The following is a 17,297-nucleotide window of genomic DNA, read 5'->3' as shown; positions in this document are numbered from 1 at the left end:
CCTGAGGGGGCAATGCAGACACACGGGTGAGACAGGCCAGCTGGGGAGGGCAGCAGCCCCCCACTCCCAGCCCCCCGCGCTCAGGAAGGCCTGTGCGGCTCGGATGCTGTGAAACTATCACCCGAGGCTGTGGGGAGAGGGATGTGTTTGAAGCATTAACTATGGCTTTGGAACCATCTTGGCTCTTCCGATGACAACGTGTCTGCTCCAGATGGTTCTGAGCCGCCCACCCTCATTAGCATGCTAATTTATTCTCACTCATCTCAGAGGTGCGCTCAGCAGGGCAGGCACCAGAGCGGCCGGGGGCGCAGGTCCTGGCTGGAAGGGGCCCTCTCCGTGGGACTGCGGGGAACAGCGGGGTGCAGCCACGACAGGCCGGCACGCTGTCCCTTGGCCTCTGGGGGTGCTGCCTGTCCCGCAGGTCCCCAGGCTGGGCAGGGCCCCTGGACCATGGCCAGGGCGCGGCTCTCAGGTCACCCCCTGAGGCGAAAAGATGAAGCTACACAAAGAGAGAGCGCAGACGAGCGAGCATCCCAGGCGAGGGAGGCCAGGACCCCAGCCTGGAATGGGGAAGGGTGAGCAGCCTCCATGGCCCCTGTCCACTCCTCAGGCCTCCACCCAGATCCCGGCGCCTGCCTAAGGCTGTGGGTCACCAGGTGAGCGCTGCCCCCGTGGGCGCAGGCCGAGGACAGGTGCGGCCGTGGGAACAGCCCCAGGTGGAGGCGCAAGGGGGTAGAGGGGGCGCAGGAGCCCCTCGCCCATCAGTGAGCTGCTCAGAGGGCCCCACAGCCACCTTGGCCCGGCCTCGCCCCGCAGGCCCCGGGGAGCTGCGAGACTCTGGCCCTCATCCCAGGACTGGCCTTGGGGTCCCACCCACAGGGGCCAGCAACGCCTCACACGGCTCTCCGTCCTTCTGGTCACCCCACCAATTACCGCCAGTCTCGGGGCTTGGTTCCAGCTGGTGGCCCGGCCCGGCCCGCCGCCTCCTTCTCTCCCTCCCAGGGGGCAGAACCGAGCCCTGGCCACGGCCGGCAGCAGGAGCCCCGGGAAACAGGGTCTGAACCCCAGCACCACCTCCCGGGGCCCCCACTTCTGAGCGCAGGTCACCCCCCCACCCCTTCTCCCCCTTGGGGTCTCCCACTCCAGATAGGAAACAGCAGGATCTGGCACCCCAGCACCTTCCTGTCCACGTGCCCAAGGTGCCCTCACCCAAGCTCTCCACCCACGAGGCTTTTCTGCTCCCGCGGAGACACCGAAGAAGTTACTGTGGGAGCTGCCAGCAGGTTCTGAACCTGCCAGAGTTCCCGAAGCGCTGCCCACTGGTACTTCCCAGCCTCGGGAACAGCCCGTTTCCACTTTTGAGGGGAAGGCCTGGTGCGAGGTCCTGGGGTGCTTCCACCGGGTGTCTGGCCCAGCACCCCGGGACGTCAGCTGGAGGCAGTGCTGAGGCTCTGCCCCTGCCCCTCTGGGAGGTGTGGAGGGTGGAAGGACCCCTGTGTCCAGGGCCGAGGCCCAGATGCTGGAGGCCTGAGTGCTTGCACGGCCCTGGGGCCCTGGCACCCCTGGCACCTCCTTTGAAGGGGCAAGGGGAGGTGGGAGAGGGGCAGGCAGCAGCCTGGCCGTCACCCCCGGGGCCAGGCACACTGGTCTGTCACCAGCCATGGTCACCTCTCAGGGACATCAGGACGTGAGAGGGGCCTCTGCTCGGCTGCAAGGGGGACGCCACCTCCCCTGTCCACGGCACGGGTGGGACAGGAGAGCTTCCTCCTGGGAACGGGGCTGGCATGCTCAATTCCTCTGCTGTGAAGATGGGCCGGGAGGGTGACCGTCCATCCCAGCTCTCCCACGACAGCTCCAAGGTCTGCTGGGGTCCCTGCTTCATTACTAGAAGCAGCCCCTCTTGCTCCCACGTGCCCGCGTGTCCTGGCTGGACATGGAACAGCAAGCACCGCCATCTGCCCCTGTTCTTGGGGCCGGGCAGGACCTGCACTTACAGTGGGAGCCTCATGGGAAGGGGGTGATCTGGGAAAGTTGGGGAGACCAGCCTGCCTGGGGGTGGAGGGATGAGCAGGCTGGGCCCTGACCGCAGAGACCCCTGCCTGCCGGCCTGGGGTATGAACTTGACTCAGCAGGTAGAAGGAAGCACAGAAGGTTCTTGAGCCATGACACAAAATGACCAAGGAGACCTCAGTAAGAGCTGTCCCACAGGGGGGTTTTGGGGGGTCATCTGCATGTCCCTGACCCCCCACCTGCTGAGCTTGGGGAGAAGTACGTGGAAGGGAGAAGAGAGCCTGGGGAGCTCAGACGTCATCTGTCTGGTGGCGGCAGTGAGTCAAGAACCCGCCTCGGCGAGTGTCCCTCCTGGTGGTGCCTGGCACCGGCCGCTCCTCGATGGATGTGCTAGGCTCCTGCCTGTTTCCCTGGTGGGTTCTCTAAGCCCCCGACCCTCGCGCCACTTGGCGTCTGGCCAGCAAACGCCTTTCCACTTAAATTGCCTGGTCTGCTGCAAACAAGAAACTGGATTAACCCAGACATGGGTGCCAGAAGCGGGGTGAGGGATGTGAGCTGCCGTGGATGTGCTGGGGCATGAGGCGGGTTCCCCAAACCTCACAGGTGGGTGGAGGGACATGGAGCTGCCACTGCGTGCAGGGCTCAGACTTCTGCCCCTCTCTTGGAGCGGCTGATGCCCCGTGGGAGCCGGGCTGGGGGTGCTGGGCACTGGCAGAGGACGACGCAAGGGCAGGGGCGACTCGGCAATGTGGGCTAGCAGCCGCCACCACAACCGGGGATTAGGAAAGAACACACAGGCTCAGATCCCCAAGAACCCAGGGACTTGCCAGGACACATCAGAGCGGGCCTTTGCTCCGGAAGACACAGGGACAGGGACACGGGCCAGGCCACACCCCAAGGCCATCCATAGGTTCCCATTGCAAAGCCAGCTTCAGAGCCCGAAGTCCCAGCGGCTCGCAGACACCAGGGTCACGGCTGCCACTGGAAGCCACTGCGGCCTCCAAACCTGAGGGAGGAAGAGGTCCGGGATGCGAGGGGTGTTGACCTGGAGGCTCCCAACCCCATGTCTCTCCCAAGTTCCTAGGGGGCTGGTTTGGAAGGCGTCTGGTAGAATCCACCTGCTGGCCCCTGGCCCCTGGCCCAATGGGGAAGAATGTAGGCACCCACAGCCCCTGGCCGAACTCCAGTGTCCCCATGCGGTCCTGAAGGAAATAGAGACCAGAGCCTCCCCAGAGAATACGCGGCGGTTATTCTCACGGAATCAGCACCTAATGCCCGGCATGGCTGGGACAGAGCTCAGCTCAGGCACTGATGGGGGTTTTCATAAGTGAAACGAGGAGCCGGGGTCCCTGGAGCGATCAGAAGAGCCCCTGATGCCTGGCGGGCAGCTGTGGGAGAAAGCCAGGGCAGCAGAAGCTCTCAAATCTCTCGGTATCTCCCGTCTCGTCTCTCCACCCCCAGGTCAGTCCGCGGAAGCCCTGTGTTTCCCATGATCCAGCCACACGCACGTGAACCCTGACCCCACAGGACAGGGCAGGGAGCGGCCCGGGGCCAGGGAGCCAGACAGACGCTGCAGGTGCTCGGGCCCCCGGGGCCATCTGGGCTTGTGGGACAGCCCCTCACAAGGGAAGGCCGCGGTGGGGGTTGAGCCATGCCCCAGACAGAAGACGCGTTCACAGTCCCAGCCCCACTGAGATGGTAAACGGGGCCCTCGAGGACGCTGTGATGGGTTAAGGGGTGGCCAGTTTGCATCAGGACGTGCTGGAGGCCTCAGGAGATGCCAGAAGCGAGAGTGGAACAGCAACGGAGACTCCCGCCACCTGCCTGCAGCCGATCCCGCGGAAAGCCTCAACCTTGGAGGCCAGGAGACCATACACCTGGCTGCTCAAGCCGGCCCAGGTGCAGGGCTGGCCGTGGCTGCCCTACAAGCAGACACGGAGGCAATGCTGACCCCTGCCCCTGACCAGGGGTCTTAGTGGATTTGGAGGGAAGGGGCCACCATTGAGAGCCTTCTCTGCCTGGAGAGGGCACAAGGCACAGTCAGCCACTCCCGGTGGCCCCAAAGTCCCGCAGGCTGCCCAGGGCTGACCCCCTGGGAGACAATCTGCGTGGGACCCCCTTCAGCATCCCGTCCTCACCGCAAGATGCAGCCCCTGGTGTGACGCTGGGCCCGGGAAGCTGTGAACGGCTGACCCTGAGCTGCAGGGACAGGGTGGGCACTTCTCACCCGCCTGCCACAAAGCAAGACACACCCAGCCGTGGTCCACAAACCAGCAGGTGAGGTGGGGCCACACCTGGCTCATCCTGGGGACAGTCACAGACGAGTCCGCTAGTGTCCACTGCTGCCCCTGGGCTGGCCAGGGTGGGGAGGGGTGGGAGGGAGCTGGGAACGCCGGGCGGCCCTGAGGACAGGGCCAAGGGGCTCCGCCCAGCACCAGACCCGAGCCGGGAATCCCGACCTTCGCTTCTGCAGTGGCGCCGCCCCTCAGTGGCCCCCACGCCTCGGGCTGTGACCACCGGTGGCCCTGGAGGAGCGAGGTCCACAGCAGGTTCCAAGGGGGTTTGGGGAAGAAGGGGCAGTGGCTCCTCTCGGAATCGCTGCCGGCTGTGCCCACACTTGCGTCCAGGTGAGCTCTCCGCGGGCAGCTGGGTCACAGAGGCAGGGGGGGCCGCCCAGGGCTCAGCACGGGCTGCCCCGACCGCGGCCCACCGGCCCTTGCCCGGTATCCGGTGTCTCAGCCACAGCCACCCCCGGGACCCCCAGCTGCCTGGTGGTAGGTGGGCCCACCCTGGAAGGGACAGCGGGTCATCCTCCCCGGAAACTTCCACCCCAGCCCCCACCCCACCAGGGACTCCCCCGATGCCTTGTCCCCACCCCCCAGGGGCTCCCACGGGAAAGGAGGAAGATGGGGGCAAGAGCTGAGGGCTGCAGCAAGACTCGAGGCACAGAGACCCCAAAGGGGTCTGTCAGGGTTGAACGGTGACCCCCAAAATATGCTTAAGTCCTAACTCCAGAGCCTCTGACCGTAGCTTCCTTTGAGAATGGGTCATTGCAGACGGGATTTGTCCAGGTGGACACGCCCTGGGTGTCCTGAAGGGGAGACGTGGGGGATGGGAACAGCAGAGGCGGGATGGGGGGCTGCCGCCAAGAAGGCCTGGGGCCGCCAGCCACCCCCCGAGCCGGGAGCCACTGGAAGGGACATGGCCCCGAAGCCCTGGGGCCACAGGCGTCTGCTTTCAGGCACCCGATCTGTGGCAGCCCCGGGAAACAAAGACGGGGCCCCTGGTGCCCCGCTTACCGCCAGCAGAGGCTCCAGGGGAAGGGGGCCTGGCTCCACATAGAGGCCGAGTGCAGCCCCTCGCCCGGCCCGGCTCCCCCACCCCCGGGGCGGCCATCCTTGGGATCCCACCCTGGCCACGCCTGCACCTGCTGCTCGCTGCCGAGAACCCGGAGGGGCCCACAGCGGTCATGGACCCCCGGCCCCATCTCCAGCCGGCCCCCCACCCTGCCCGAGCCGTGGCCGACGTCCAAGTACAGGCCCCCAATGAGGTCGTCAAATGCCAGTTTAAAGCACATGGTAATTAATTCCGGAGGGTTTATGGTCTCCCGGGAATCAGACGGCCGCTCCCCACTGTCCAGGAAGGCAATATTTCACCACCAAGGACACAACCCTGGGTATTTACAGATGTAACGAGATGGCCACTGCCTGATGTTACCATAAATAAGCAGGGAAAACTGCTGAGTTTTATGCAACTCCCCCTGATTGCCTGGAAGGCGTCATTATTTTAATAAAAAAACTAATCAGCCAGCTTCCCCGGCATCCCCAGCCTCTGTTTTAATTACAGAGAAGCCACGGGTGGGAGCCGCGCCCTGAGCCTCCCCCTCCTGGCTACAAGCTAAACTTTACTCTTCGCTTGACTTGTCTTTGGTCGATGGGGGGCAGGGGAGGCCACGGGTGTGGTCCAGCTGCAGGGCCCCCCTGCCCCACTCAGGTGCCCACTGAGCTGCTGGAGTGAACGAGCTCCTGCCCTACTCGGCCGACTCCCGAGAGGGGGCGAATCCTTGGCCGCTGTCCCCTCAAACATGAGACCTCACTGGAGAGAGCGGCTCAGAGCAAAGGCCAGCAATGGCAAGCCCGAAATTCTGCCCCAGGTCCCCCGAAACAGGGTGAGCCCTGGCCCAAGAGCACTGGGACCCCGGAGTCCACAGAAGCCATGTAGGGGCCCAGGAACCCAGGGCTCCCAGCACCATCTGCAGACGGGGTCACTCGCTCGCCCCACACCTGGGCTGGTGATGTCCAAAAACACACAGGCCCTCTGCAAAAGCAGAACAAAATGCACACAAACGTGACCTTGTGTGCGTGGTGGTTCTGACTTATTTTTTAAAATTAATAGAGAACTCAAGTGCATCTGCTATCACAATGGGGTACCAGCGACTTTAGGTTCAAAGAAGTGGGCTCAGAGAAAGGTGTTTCCTTCCTCCCTTTAAAAGTGGAGGGGATAATAAAACTTCCGGATATCCTCCTGACCCAAGGGACAGACACTGGCAGCCATCGGCCCACTGGTCATGCCCACCTTCTTCACAACCCGCAGTCCCTGATTTTGTGGGAAGCCACAGCACACCCTCCTCTGCACTTAAGGTTCCTCTGCAGGTGAAGGCGACGGTGCAGCCCGGCTCTGGCCAGTGAGGTGTATGTAGAAGCCACTGGGCTGTACCTCCCAGAGAGGGGGGAAGGCTCAGCCATCAGGCCTTCTGGCCACATTCACTTTGTTTTTGTCCTCTGCCCTGCTCCTTTATCCTTCCTGGAATGCAGATGTGATGGTGGAGATGGAGCAGCCACCATGTGACCATGAGGCTATAAGAAGACATACAGCACCAACTAAGGGGGGCTAAGTAGAGAGACGGAGAGAGCCTGAGTTCCTGCAAGCTGCCCATTCCTGACTTCCTGTTACACAAGAAAGATGAAAAACCTGCTTGGTGAAAACTACATAAGTGGCAATTTATGTAATACAAAGTTGAATGTTCATAAAAATTGTGACTAAAACCAAAACCAAATGAGGCCACCTTAGAAATTTTAAGTGGATTCATTTCAAGCAGTACAGCTCCCAAAACCTGGACCCTGCATCCTGGGCACGCAAGGGACAGCACTTCCCTCCGGCTTAGAGCCAGGCGTGGCTGTCTGTCTGTCTTGGTGTGGCTAATGCCATCTGGCCACATGCCATTGCCAGGGCTCGACATGCTGCTGCTCTCTGCTCCTGTTTCAACAAACATGGAAACACATTGACGTGGGAACGCCAAGGCATCCCGAGAAGCTCAGCCTTCCTGGAGACGCAGGCCAGCTCTGTGAGAGTGGAAAATGGACCAAGTCAGAGCTTGGGGGTTGTTTGTCAGCACAATCTAGCCTTTCCTGATTAATTCAAGCAAAGATCTACAATTCAGGGAAAATCATGGGGAAAAGATTAAGGCAGGTCTTTACCCTGAAAAGTGAAATCCCCAAAGAAGTTCTCTGTTGCACTTAATAGGGATGTGAGTTTTAATTGCAACTTTGCACTGATCTTCAGATGAACAGAGTTTATTTATTTATTTGACAGCACGGCACACTCCCATGACCTCGGGCTTTCACCACGCACTGCCCAAGGCCTCTCCTAGTGCTCTGACATCCGAACCACCTCCACGGAAGCTTCTCTCATTTCCCCACCCTCATGCATCCTCCTTTCTTCAGTTTCAGCTGGAATGACCTCATCGATATGAACACCACAGCTTTGCCTAAGATGAGGATAATTCTCACACGTCATTTTCGTCAACTCCATGACATTCTGCACGGCACTCTGAGATCGAGGCCGCAATGCCTCTTAATTGGAGTCCCTGGTACCCGGCCACTGTTGGGGATTGACAAGGGGGGTCAAGACATGGAGGAGCATGTACAGGGAGGGAGGCAGTGGGGGGGTGCAGGCTCCCAGGCCGAGGCCGCTCCCAGCCCTCAGCACTGCCCTCCATGTAGGGTCCCCCGAACCTGCTGGAGGGCTGTGTACCTTCCCCGCTCCCCCACATCCCCCCTTCCCTGTACTTCCAGCCTGCTTCTCTCTGGATCCCCCTGGCCCCCATTTTTTCCAGGATGCACCACCTGACGATGCAGCTGCAGGGGTCTCTTGCAAATGTCCAGGCCCCGGGGGTCCCCAGGCCATCGCCCTCTGCCTGGGTGGGGTGTGGGGGAGGGGTGGAGAGAGTGGGGGCTTCGCTCCAGGCTCTAGCTGGTTTGCCCCAGTGTGGGCAAAACTACAGCACCCCGGGATCAAGCACCCTACGTGGAGCCCTGCACCCCCTCTTGCAGGCATCCCACGGCATCCCAGGCAACCCCAGTGGGGACCCCTCTCCTGGCACAGATGAGTCCTCAGAGGTGGAAGGGCTGGCGGGAAGCTGCCCCTTTCCCTGGTGGACTCCGCAGGGACCCCTGCCCCCTTCCCTGCTTACACACAGGGTTGTTCAGAGAATCCCTGCCACTGTGGGGTCCTTGGGGCTGCCCGGCCAGAGGCCAAGATGCTCAGGCCGGCAGGAGCCTGCGGGTCACCCCGTCCCAACTGCAGGCTGCAGGCCCCTGCCCTCCAGGGTGCACAACCGGCCACATCCTGCGGGCACGGGGAGCCCCCACCTGGCTCACCCCAGACCAGAATGCAGGCTCGCTTCCCCCCCCCTGGCCAAAGCATCATCCCGGCTCTGCCCCCAGGACCCCCAGCTCCCCAGCCCTGCAGCCCACCCTGGGGCAACAGGGCTCCCACCCACACCCGTCTGCTCCCGCCCCAGCACCTCCTCCCTGGGGACTTGTCTCCTGCCCCTGGGGCTCCAGGCCCTGCCCTGGGTTAACCGGACAGCAATGGACTGCTGAAGAGTGGCCCCTCAGGTGGCTGTGACGACGCCCAGCTCCCTGCCCTGCCCCCGGGCCCCTCCCGACTGAACAGCTGGAGTCCCACGGCCTCTCCTAGAAGGAAAGGAGGCGCCCTGCCTGGCCGAGCTGCCGGGGGTGGGGTGGGGAGGGGGCCGCCCTTGGGCACAGTCGGGGGTGGGGGCTGGGACTCACTGGGCACACAGCACAACGCGCCTGGCCACGACCCCAGCTGTGACTCCCATCTGGCCACGACCCCCGCTGGCCGTCCCCTGGCTAGCTGCGAACCCCGGCTGACCGCAGCCCACGACCCGTGTCTCGCCCATCGTCCGTCCCCTCCAGTTAGCAGGCTGCGGTCTGACCCTCGGGGCTGCACGGCAGTCACATGGAGCCTTTGAGGGGTTCGGCTGATGGAATTGGCTGCAGGAAATCTACCTCGTAATAAAACTGTTCGTAAAAGTGAAATGTCGTTTAAAGACTCTCCTTCCACGGGGAATGGGTTTTTATGTCCCTGGGTCTGGGGTGCCGGCCCCTCAGTTTCCTGCCCTCAATGAGCCGGACGTGGGCTGTGGGGGCCCTATGGGCTCCTGGGGGCAGTGCCTCCAGGGAAGGGCTCGGGGAAGGTGCCCCCTAGGCCTTCCTGCCTCAGTGTCCCTCAGGAGCTGCCCGAGGCCACGGGGGAGCCAGCAAGAGGGGTGCAGGTGGGGACGGAGCCCAGAAGAGGAGGTGGGAGTCAGGGAGGGGCCCCCAGGTCACTTGAGGAAGGAGAGCAGGAAACAGAGCGTCTCGCTCACCCCCCACCCACCCAGGCTGCTTCACTTCCCTTGGCTGAACCTGAGCTCTCTCACTCCACCCGCACAACTGCCACCAGGTGGGCTCTGTGGCCCGTCTCTAGTGAGACTCGGGTGGTGCAGCTGGGCCTGGGTGGTGAGCTGGTGGGTCTGCACAAGCACCCGGGTTTGGAGGCTGATGTCACCGGGTGAGACTTGGGGGGCAGCCAGGTGGCACCCAGGTGCGGGGAGGAGACCCAGCCATGGGGCAGGACAAGGCAGGGCTGGGCGAGCGGGAGCCCAGGGCACAGAGCTTCACAGGCGTTCGTTCACCCCCAGGCACCGGCTGCAGGCACACGGGCGTCACGGTCGGCGGCTCCTTAAACCGTGCCCATCTCCCCCGGCCTGGCACCTGTCACGGAGGAAGTGCCCCAGCTCGGAGGAAGCATCTCGACACAGAGGAAACATCTCTGGCTATGGGACATGGGTGCCGGATGAGGTGAGGGGTCTGCCCCAGTTGTCTATTGCTGCATGGCACCCACCCCTGGCGGGCAACATAAGTCAACCACCATTACTGAAATCACCCCAGGGCCATGTGGGCTGGCTCAGCTGGACTGTCCCACTCGGGGGCTCCTGTGTAGGCAGTGGAGGCCAGGGCATCGCAGGGGCTGCCTCACCAAGTGGTGGTGGGGATGCTGCTGTTAGCGGGGGCACCCACGGGGCTCCCCCACGGGGCCTGGGCTTCATCACAGCTTGGCAGCCGGGTTCCAAGGGTGAGAGTCCCAGAGAACCAGGAGGAAGCTGCGTCACCTTTCACAACCGAGACGCACTTGTCCAGGGAGTCCTGGCAGGAGCTGGTGGTCAGACCTCCGCAGACAGGGGCCCCCCACCTCAGCCTCTCCAGGCAAGTGCAGACGAGTTGTGCGCCCCGTTGTGAGGCCACCACTGCCACCACTGCCCGGCACCCCCAGACCGTGGCCGGAGCCGGCAGGACGTGGCTCGGCAGCAGGAGCCCCCGGGGGTGGGTGGTCTCTAAGGGGATCTGCTGACCGTGCCCCCAGGCAGTCCCAATCCTGTACAATCTCCTCCTCGAGCACGGGACTCGCTATGCCGGGTGAGTGACTGTGGCTTCCACGTTGGTTATAATAGGCCGTGGCCCCGTCCTGCAGCCTCTCTGGGAGCCCTCACCTGGGCAAGGACCCGAGGCCCCCAGCCAACAGCCACGAGACTGCAGACATGGCTGCTGCCCCAGTCGAGCCCTGAGGTGACAGCAGGGCTGGCCGGCGCCTCGAGTGCAGCCCCAGAGGCCCCGGCTAATCCAATCCGGGTTCCTGTCCTGGGGAAGCTGAGAGCTGCCGAGTGCCTGTGGCTCCAGGTGGCCCAGGGGTGATTTGTTACGCAGCAGAGGGTCACTAAGGCCCATTTGTGGTCTGGGGTCAGCGGAGAGAGTGGTGGTCTGCTCTCAACCCCTTGCCCCTCTCCTGACGTCTCATCCCTCAGCACGAGGAAAGCAGGGCTGGGTGGGCCACACAGGTGGCAGGAAAAGGCCCCTTCTCTGTCCTCCTGAAGATGACGATGGGGGCTCAGAGCCCGGCCACGCCTGCCTGCCAACACCCAGGGCTCTGCCCAGGCTCCTGCCGTCCACCCCAGGGCTGGGGCCCCTGCTCTGCTTGTCACCCCCTCCCTCCGGGACAGATGCATCATTCTGGCCGGGAAGTTCCCAGCAGACAGCACAGTCCACGGGCACCCGCCCCCCGCCTGCCGTCCCTCCTTGGGGGTCCCTCCGGTGGCACAGGCAGGAGCGCAGCCTTCTCCCTGCAGGCCCTCACTCGTCTCCCTGTCCCTCAGGACAGCTCCCATAGGAGGATACCCCCACCCTGGTTAGTTCAGCAGCAAGGCATACCCATGGGGTGCTGGGGGCCTAAGGGTGCCCTGTGACCCGGTCCCACCCAGGTGAGGCTGCTGGGACGCGAGCAGGAGGTCGGGGTGGAGGGGGACGTCCACCCGCTGGATGCCCGGGCTTCCCGCCCCCCGCCAGTCCTCTGCCGCCACCGGGTGGCTGCCGCCCGCCTGCGCCCTCCCCGGCATCGGGGCGAGACCCGGGACCCCCAGCGGAGGCCGGGCCAGGTCACCAGCTCCACCCGGGCGGGGAGGCCCCGGGGTGGGTGCCAGGGGTCACTTGGGGGGTGAGCGGCCACGGCACAGGCATGAACGGGGGCCCCTGGGGGGCAGCAGCATCGGGCTCCGACGGCTCCTCAGACCCCCACTCCCCGAGATCTTTAAACTCCCCAAGCCTGGGGCTGTCTCAGAAGAACTGTTATTACTCTTATAAAAAAATTGTATAAAAATTCTAATCAACTCGGCGGGCGGGCCTGGCCGTTACGTGCCTGGCGGCCTCCGCACCTGATGTGTCGGCGCCTGTCAGAGCCCGAGCCCCGTGGCCCAAACCCTCTCCTCCACCCCCGGCTTGGGGCATCCAGGGGGAGCCAGTGGCCATGCTCCATGGATCCTTGCCTGTTCATTCAGAGGCATAAGAAGCCCAAAGTGGCCAGGTGGCAGTCTTAACTTCCAGTTCAATGGGATTATTGTTATGTTTCCTGGTGTAAGCACTCCTCCTTTTGGAACCAAGACCTGTAGACCAGCAGAGCTTAAGCTTGCGGGGACAGGAAGCAAAAACTTACCTAGTGGATCACTAGGAGTGATAGCGAGTGGTGCCACTCCTGTTTCCACCCCTTGATTCCTGGACCCATGAATCCTGGCTATGGGAGAAACAGCACCATAGAGTGGATGCTGATTCAGAGCATACACAGCCTCCTGGAGAACACTGCCCCAACCCTGCAAGATATTGCCACCTAGTTGGTGCCATAATTGAGTCTTCAACAGGCCATTCCATCATTCTATCAACTCAGCTGCCTCTGGATGATGGGGAACATGGTAAGACCACAGAATTCCATGAGCATGTGCCCATTCCCTCACTTCATTTGCTGTGAAGTGGGTTCCTTGGTCTGAAGCAATGCTGTGTGGAAAACCATGACGGTGGATAAGGCATTCTGTAAGTCCACGGAACGTAGTTTTGGCAGAAGCATGTCGTGCAGGGAAGGCAAACCCACATCCGGAGTATGTGTCTATTCCAGTAAGAACAAATCGCTGCCCCTTCCATGATGGAAGTGGTCCAATGTAATCAACCTGCCACCAGGTAGCAGGCTGATCACCTCGAGGAATGGTGCCATATCAGGGACAGTGTGTGGATCTCTGCTGTGATGGTTAGGTTCATGTGTCAACTTGGCCAGGTGACCCAGCTGTCTGGTCAAGCAAACACTGGCCTAACAATTGCTGTGAGGACATTTGAGGCTGCTTTATTAAATCATCAGTCAATTGACTGCAGCTGTGACTGATGACTCACCAGAGGGTGTGCCTTCCACAATGAGAGAATACAATTGGCTGGATTTGATCCAATTAATCAGTTGAAGACTTATAAGCAAGACAGATAGAGGACCTTCACTTCTTGGGCTGCCCAGTGAAGCATTTCCTGAGGAGTTCGTCGAAGTTGCCGGTTCGTTTCCTGAGGAGTTCATCAGACATCTTCCTTGGAGTTGAGTTTGCTGCCTGCTCTACAGAATTTGGACTTGTGCATACCCACAGTTGCGTGAGTCACTTTTACAATTTGATAATCAGAGACACCTCTTATTCATTCTGTTTCCCTAGAGAACCCTAACTAATACACTCAGCTCTGCACCAAATGAGAACAGACGCAGAAGCGGGCTGGAAGCCCCAGTTGCTACTGTGGGGACTGCAGCCTGGACACTGGCTTCCTACTCCATCCCTGGCACGACACGACAGCCGGGACTGCCTGATACCCACCACACACAGCGGGCACGGCTGGTGAAGGTCCTACTCTGCAGGAAACCAGGAACTCAGAGGGAGAGGTCAGACCTCCCTAAATCTTCTCATTACTGCCTCAAGTCCATCAGCTCTTGGGTGTGGGAGGGAGTGAGTCTACACGTCAGGCTAGAGCACTGTGTGCCGGCTATGTCCACCTGCTGCGTATTCCTGGGAAAAGTCATCCAAAGGGAGCATCCAACCTGCGTTCACTGCTAAAGAGCACCCTGGGCTTCTGCCCAAGCTGCCTGCAGCTCAGGGGCTTGGGGAGAGGCAGAGGAGGGCAGTTACTGGGGTGGGCTGGCCGACTTCCTTCTGTGTTCCGAGGCACTGGCCTAGAAGCGCTCCAGCCACATTACCCTTGCTGGTTGCTAGACAATATCTATCAGGTTATAGCCAAAATCAAACTCCACAACACTGGCTTTTCTGGAAAAGGAAATCTAAGATTTTAAAGAAATCTAAGACTTCGGCAATTCTAGAGATTATGATCAAAAAAAAAAAAAAAAGAAAGCCAGAGGGAGGCTATTGCTATTTTTTAGAGCAGGATGTCATGGAAGATACGAAAGCAATTCCTCCTGGTCAAATGTTATTAGTGGTCAAAAATGACTGGAAGGCAGTAAAAAATCTCTGCAGAAGCAGAATATGGTCCATTTTATTCATAGGCCTCAGAAATCAAAACAAGAATGTGACCAGTCTCGGCCTTGTTTTCGTAAGCAGTGTCGACACAGAACAGATGAACAAGCATCTTCAGCACATCTTGGAGGCAGGAGTGGGCTTGTGGGAAAAGGAGCGGGCACCCGGCAGTCCCCAACAAGCCTCTGCTGAGGGCTCCTCATCCTGGGCAGTGCTTTCCACACTCAATGGGCACACAGTCCCCTGGGAGTCTTGTTAGAGGGCAGATTCTGACTCAGTGGGCCTGAGAGTCTGCATTTCCCGCTGAGTTCTGGTCCAAAGGACTAAGGAGAAACCCTCCACGCACTCGACACAAGCCAGGACCCAAGTTTTAAATGACCTCTACTAACAGGCCTAAGGGAGGAGGTCTAGTGTTTGAGGAACTAGACCTTTACGTCTGGTCTCAGCCCTTCCCTGCAGTGACCCCAAGACCCCAGAGGCCCCGGCAGACCACCACGGATGCCAGGGCAGGGCTGGCAGTGGCTGGGCAGAGGAAGGGCAGATCAAACAAGAACTCGCACACACCTCAACCACAATAGGTTTAAGTGTTGTTTGGCATAACGAGTCATCTATGTATATATATATACACATTCGCATATATAATATGTAAAACAATCGCTTTTGTGTCTTTTATAGTCTAAAAATGTACAACTTCGGGAAGACTGATGACCCAGACACAAATTACCAAGACAGTAGACTTAAAAAGGATAGGTCTCCTAACGCACTTAGGCACACACACCACACAGTGCACCGCGACACCTCCTGCCCTCCTGATCCCTAATCTTCAAGCAGGAGCTCCAGCTCCTCCACCAGCAGGCGCACCTGCAGCTCCTTCTCAGTCATTAGATACAGGATCTCCTGCATCTCATCGGGGAAGTACTCCAAGGCGTCCATGTACAACACCTACAGGTGGGAGGAGCCCACCCAGTTAGTCAGCCACTTCCTGCCACATGGGGAGAGCTCACAACTTGAGGAGCAGGTTCCCAGGAAGCTGGCCCTCCTGCCCTGCCCTCCCGAGCCCAACTCCCCTTCACTGGGGCTCTCCTAACTCAGATAACACGTAGGTGTGCCCCAGGAAGGGCAACAAACTCACAGAAAGACGGAAAGTGCATACACTTTAAGTGGGGCCGTTGGTTGTTGGCAGACACTGCAGTCGCCCTCAGTTTGATTTCTGAACACATCCTGACCGGGGCTCTGCCAGGCAGAGGTGGGACATGGATCCTGATTTTCCAAAATGGAAAATGGGCTGAAGTTTGGGCAAATGTAGGAAACCAGCTATCCACAGCGACCCACCCATGAAGCAGCAACTCCGGTGCTGAGAAAGGAAACCAACGCACAGAAGGCTCAGACTCCACAGGGGACATCTCGCTATGACAAGGCCTCCACAGAGCTGAGCGTCTCGGATGACACTGGCAGGCCGGGCAGGCTGGCTAGACTGAGGCCCAGGGGACGTGTGGGAACCTGCACATACCATGATCTTTAAAACTTACCTTTGCCCAAGGACAATGCTGAACAGCTTTGTAGAATACACCTTTGCTTCTTTCTTTATTTCCTAAGGAAACCTGAGGTGAGGAACAAAATATAAAAATAATTAATTGAGACTGACAGGCTAAGGCTATAAAATCCTCCTGGCCTCATCTACAAGTGGGCTCCTGAGTGCAAGAAGTCGGCCTGCATGGATGGCGGGCCCGGGAGTACAGTCTCCACGTCCCAGAGGACGGCTCAGGGGCCACAGCTGGCTGGGGCCAGTTTCCCTCCATAGATGGCCCTGCGTGTCGGCCTTTAACTTCCGCCTTTCTCCTCATCCTGCGTCCACTCCTGTGCTGTGAGGACCAGGTCCCGGCACCATGACGGTGCCTCGATCGAGGCTGTCTCTGAGGTGAGGCTGATGACTTCACACAAAGGGAAAACACTTGCTCTAATACTTGTCGTTTTCTGAAAACTATCTTTTCAAGAAATGAGATCACCAGGATCATCAAACCAGTAACCTTACTAGGAGTGACAATTTCAGTCAGAATTTCAGTGTGCTGAACTTGGCAGGTTTTCACTCCGGGTATAAAATCCCTAGTCTCAACTTACAGATCTAGAACCTCTTTCCAAGCCCAGTGAGGTAACTCCCAGACTCCCCTCACCAGGGCCTCTCTCCAGCAACAGGATGGGATCCGTGGCTCAGCTTCTCCGGGGAATCAGCCACACAGGGCAGCACCACTGGCTAGGTGGTGCAGGCAGCTCAGCAAACCCAAGCAGAGCTCATGGAGCCGAAGTCCATCTCTGAACTTTTCCATCCACCTCCCCTCCCTGCCTCCCTCAGATTCCCCATTCCCCCAGGAGAGTGTTCCAGCACATGCCCACTCTTCCCAGCCACCAGCCAGCGCACAGCATCCGGCATGGGACTCATAAAGGTTGCTGATGACTGACTGTCCTGGTTTGCTAATGCTGCCGGAATGCAAAACACCAGAGACGGACTGGCTTTTATAAAAGGGGGTTTATTTGGTTATACAGTTACAGTCTTAAGGCCATAAAGTGTCCAAGGTAACACATCAGCAATCGGGTACCTTCACTGGAGGATGGCCAGTGGTGTCCGGAAAACCTCTGTTAGCTGGGAAGGCACGTGGCTGGCGTCTGCTCCAGAGTTCTGGTTTCAAAATGGCTTTCTCCCAGGACGTTCCTCTCTGGGCTGCAGTTCCTCAAAAATGTCACTCTTAGTTGCTCTTGAAGTGTTTTTCCTCTCTTAGCTTCTCTGGGGCAAAAGTCTGCTTTCAACAGCTGTCCTCAAACTGTCTCTCATCTGTAGCTCCTGTGCATTCTTCAAAGAGTCCCTCTTGGCTGTGGCAAGCTCGCTCCTTCTGTCTGAGCTTATATACTGCTGCAGTAATCAAGGCCCACCCTGAATGGGTGGGGCCACACCTCCATGGAAATTATCTCATCAGAGTTATCACCTACAGTTGGGTGGGTCACATCTCCATGGAAACACTCCAAGGATTCCAATCTAATCAACACTAATAAGTCTGCCCACACAAGATTACAACAAAGATAATGGCATTTGGGGGACATAATACATTCAAACTGGCACACCGACCTCCCA

General features: G+C 59.7%; 1 protein-coding gene across 1 annotated transcript in view; it reads right to left on the bottom strand.

Annotated features, from left to right (window-relative positions):
- Nucleotides 1–14,164: 14,164 nt before the first annotated feature.
- The window catches only part of LOC119531100 (nuclear exosome regulator NRDE2-like), a 56,878-nt gene continuing 53,745 nt past the window's right edge, over nt 14,165–17,297 (bottom strand). Inside the window, 2 exon segments of the mRNA XM_037831942.1 lie at nt 14,165–15,115; nt 15,703–15,774. Coding sequence (XP_037687870.1) covers nt 14,990–15,115; nt 15,703–15,774 — 198 coding nt within the window. The 3' untranslated portion in view covers nt 14,165–14,989.

Source organism: Choloepus didactylus, chromosome 4, assembly GCF_015220235.1.
Source record: "Choloepus didactylus isolate mChoDid1 chromosome 4, mChoDid1.pri, whole genome shotgun sequence".
NCBI lineage: Eukaryota > Metazoa > Chordata > Mammalia > Pilosa > Megalonychidae > Choloepus > Choloepus didactylus.
This window is presented reverse-complemented; position numbering and strand designations above follow the sequence as displayed.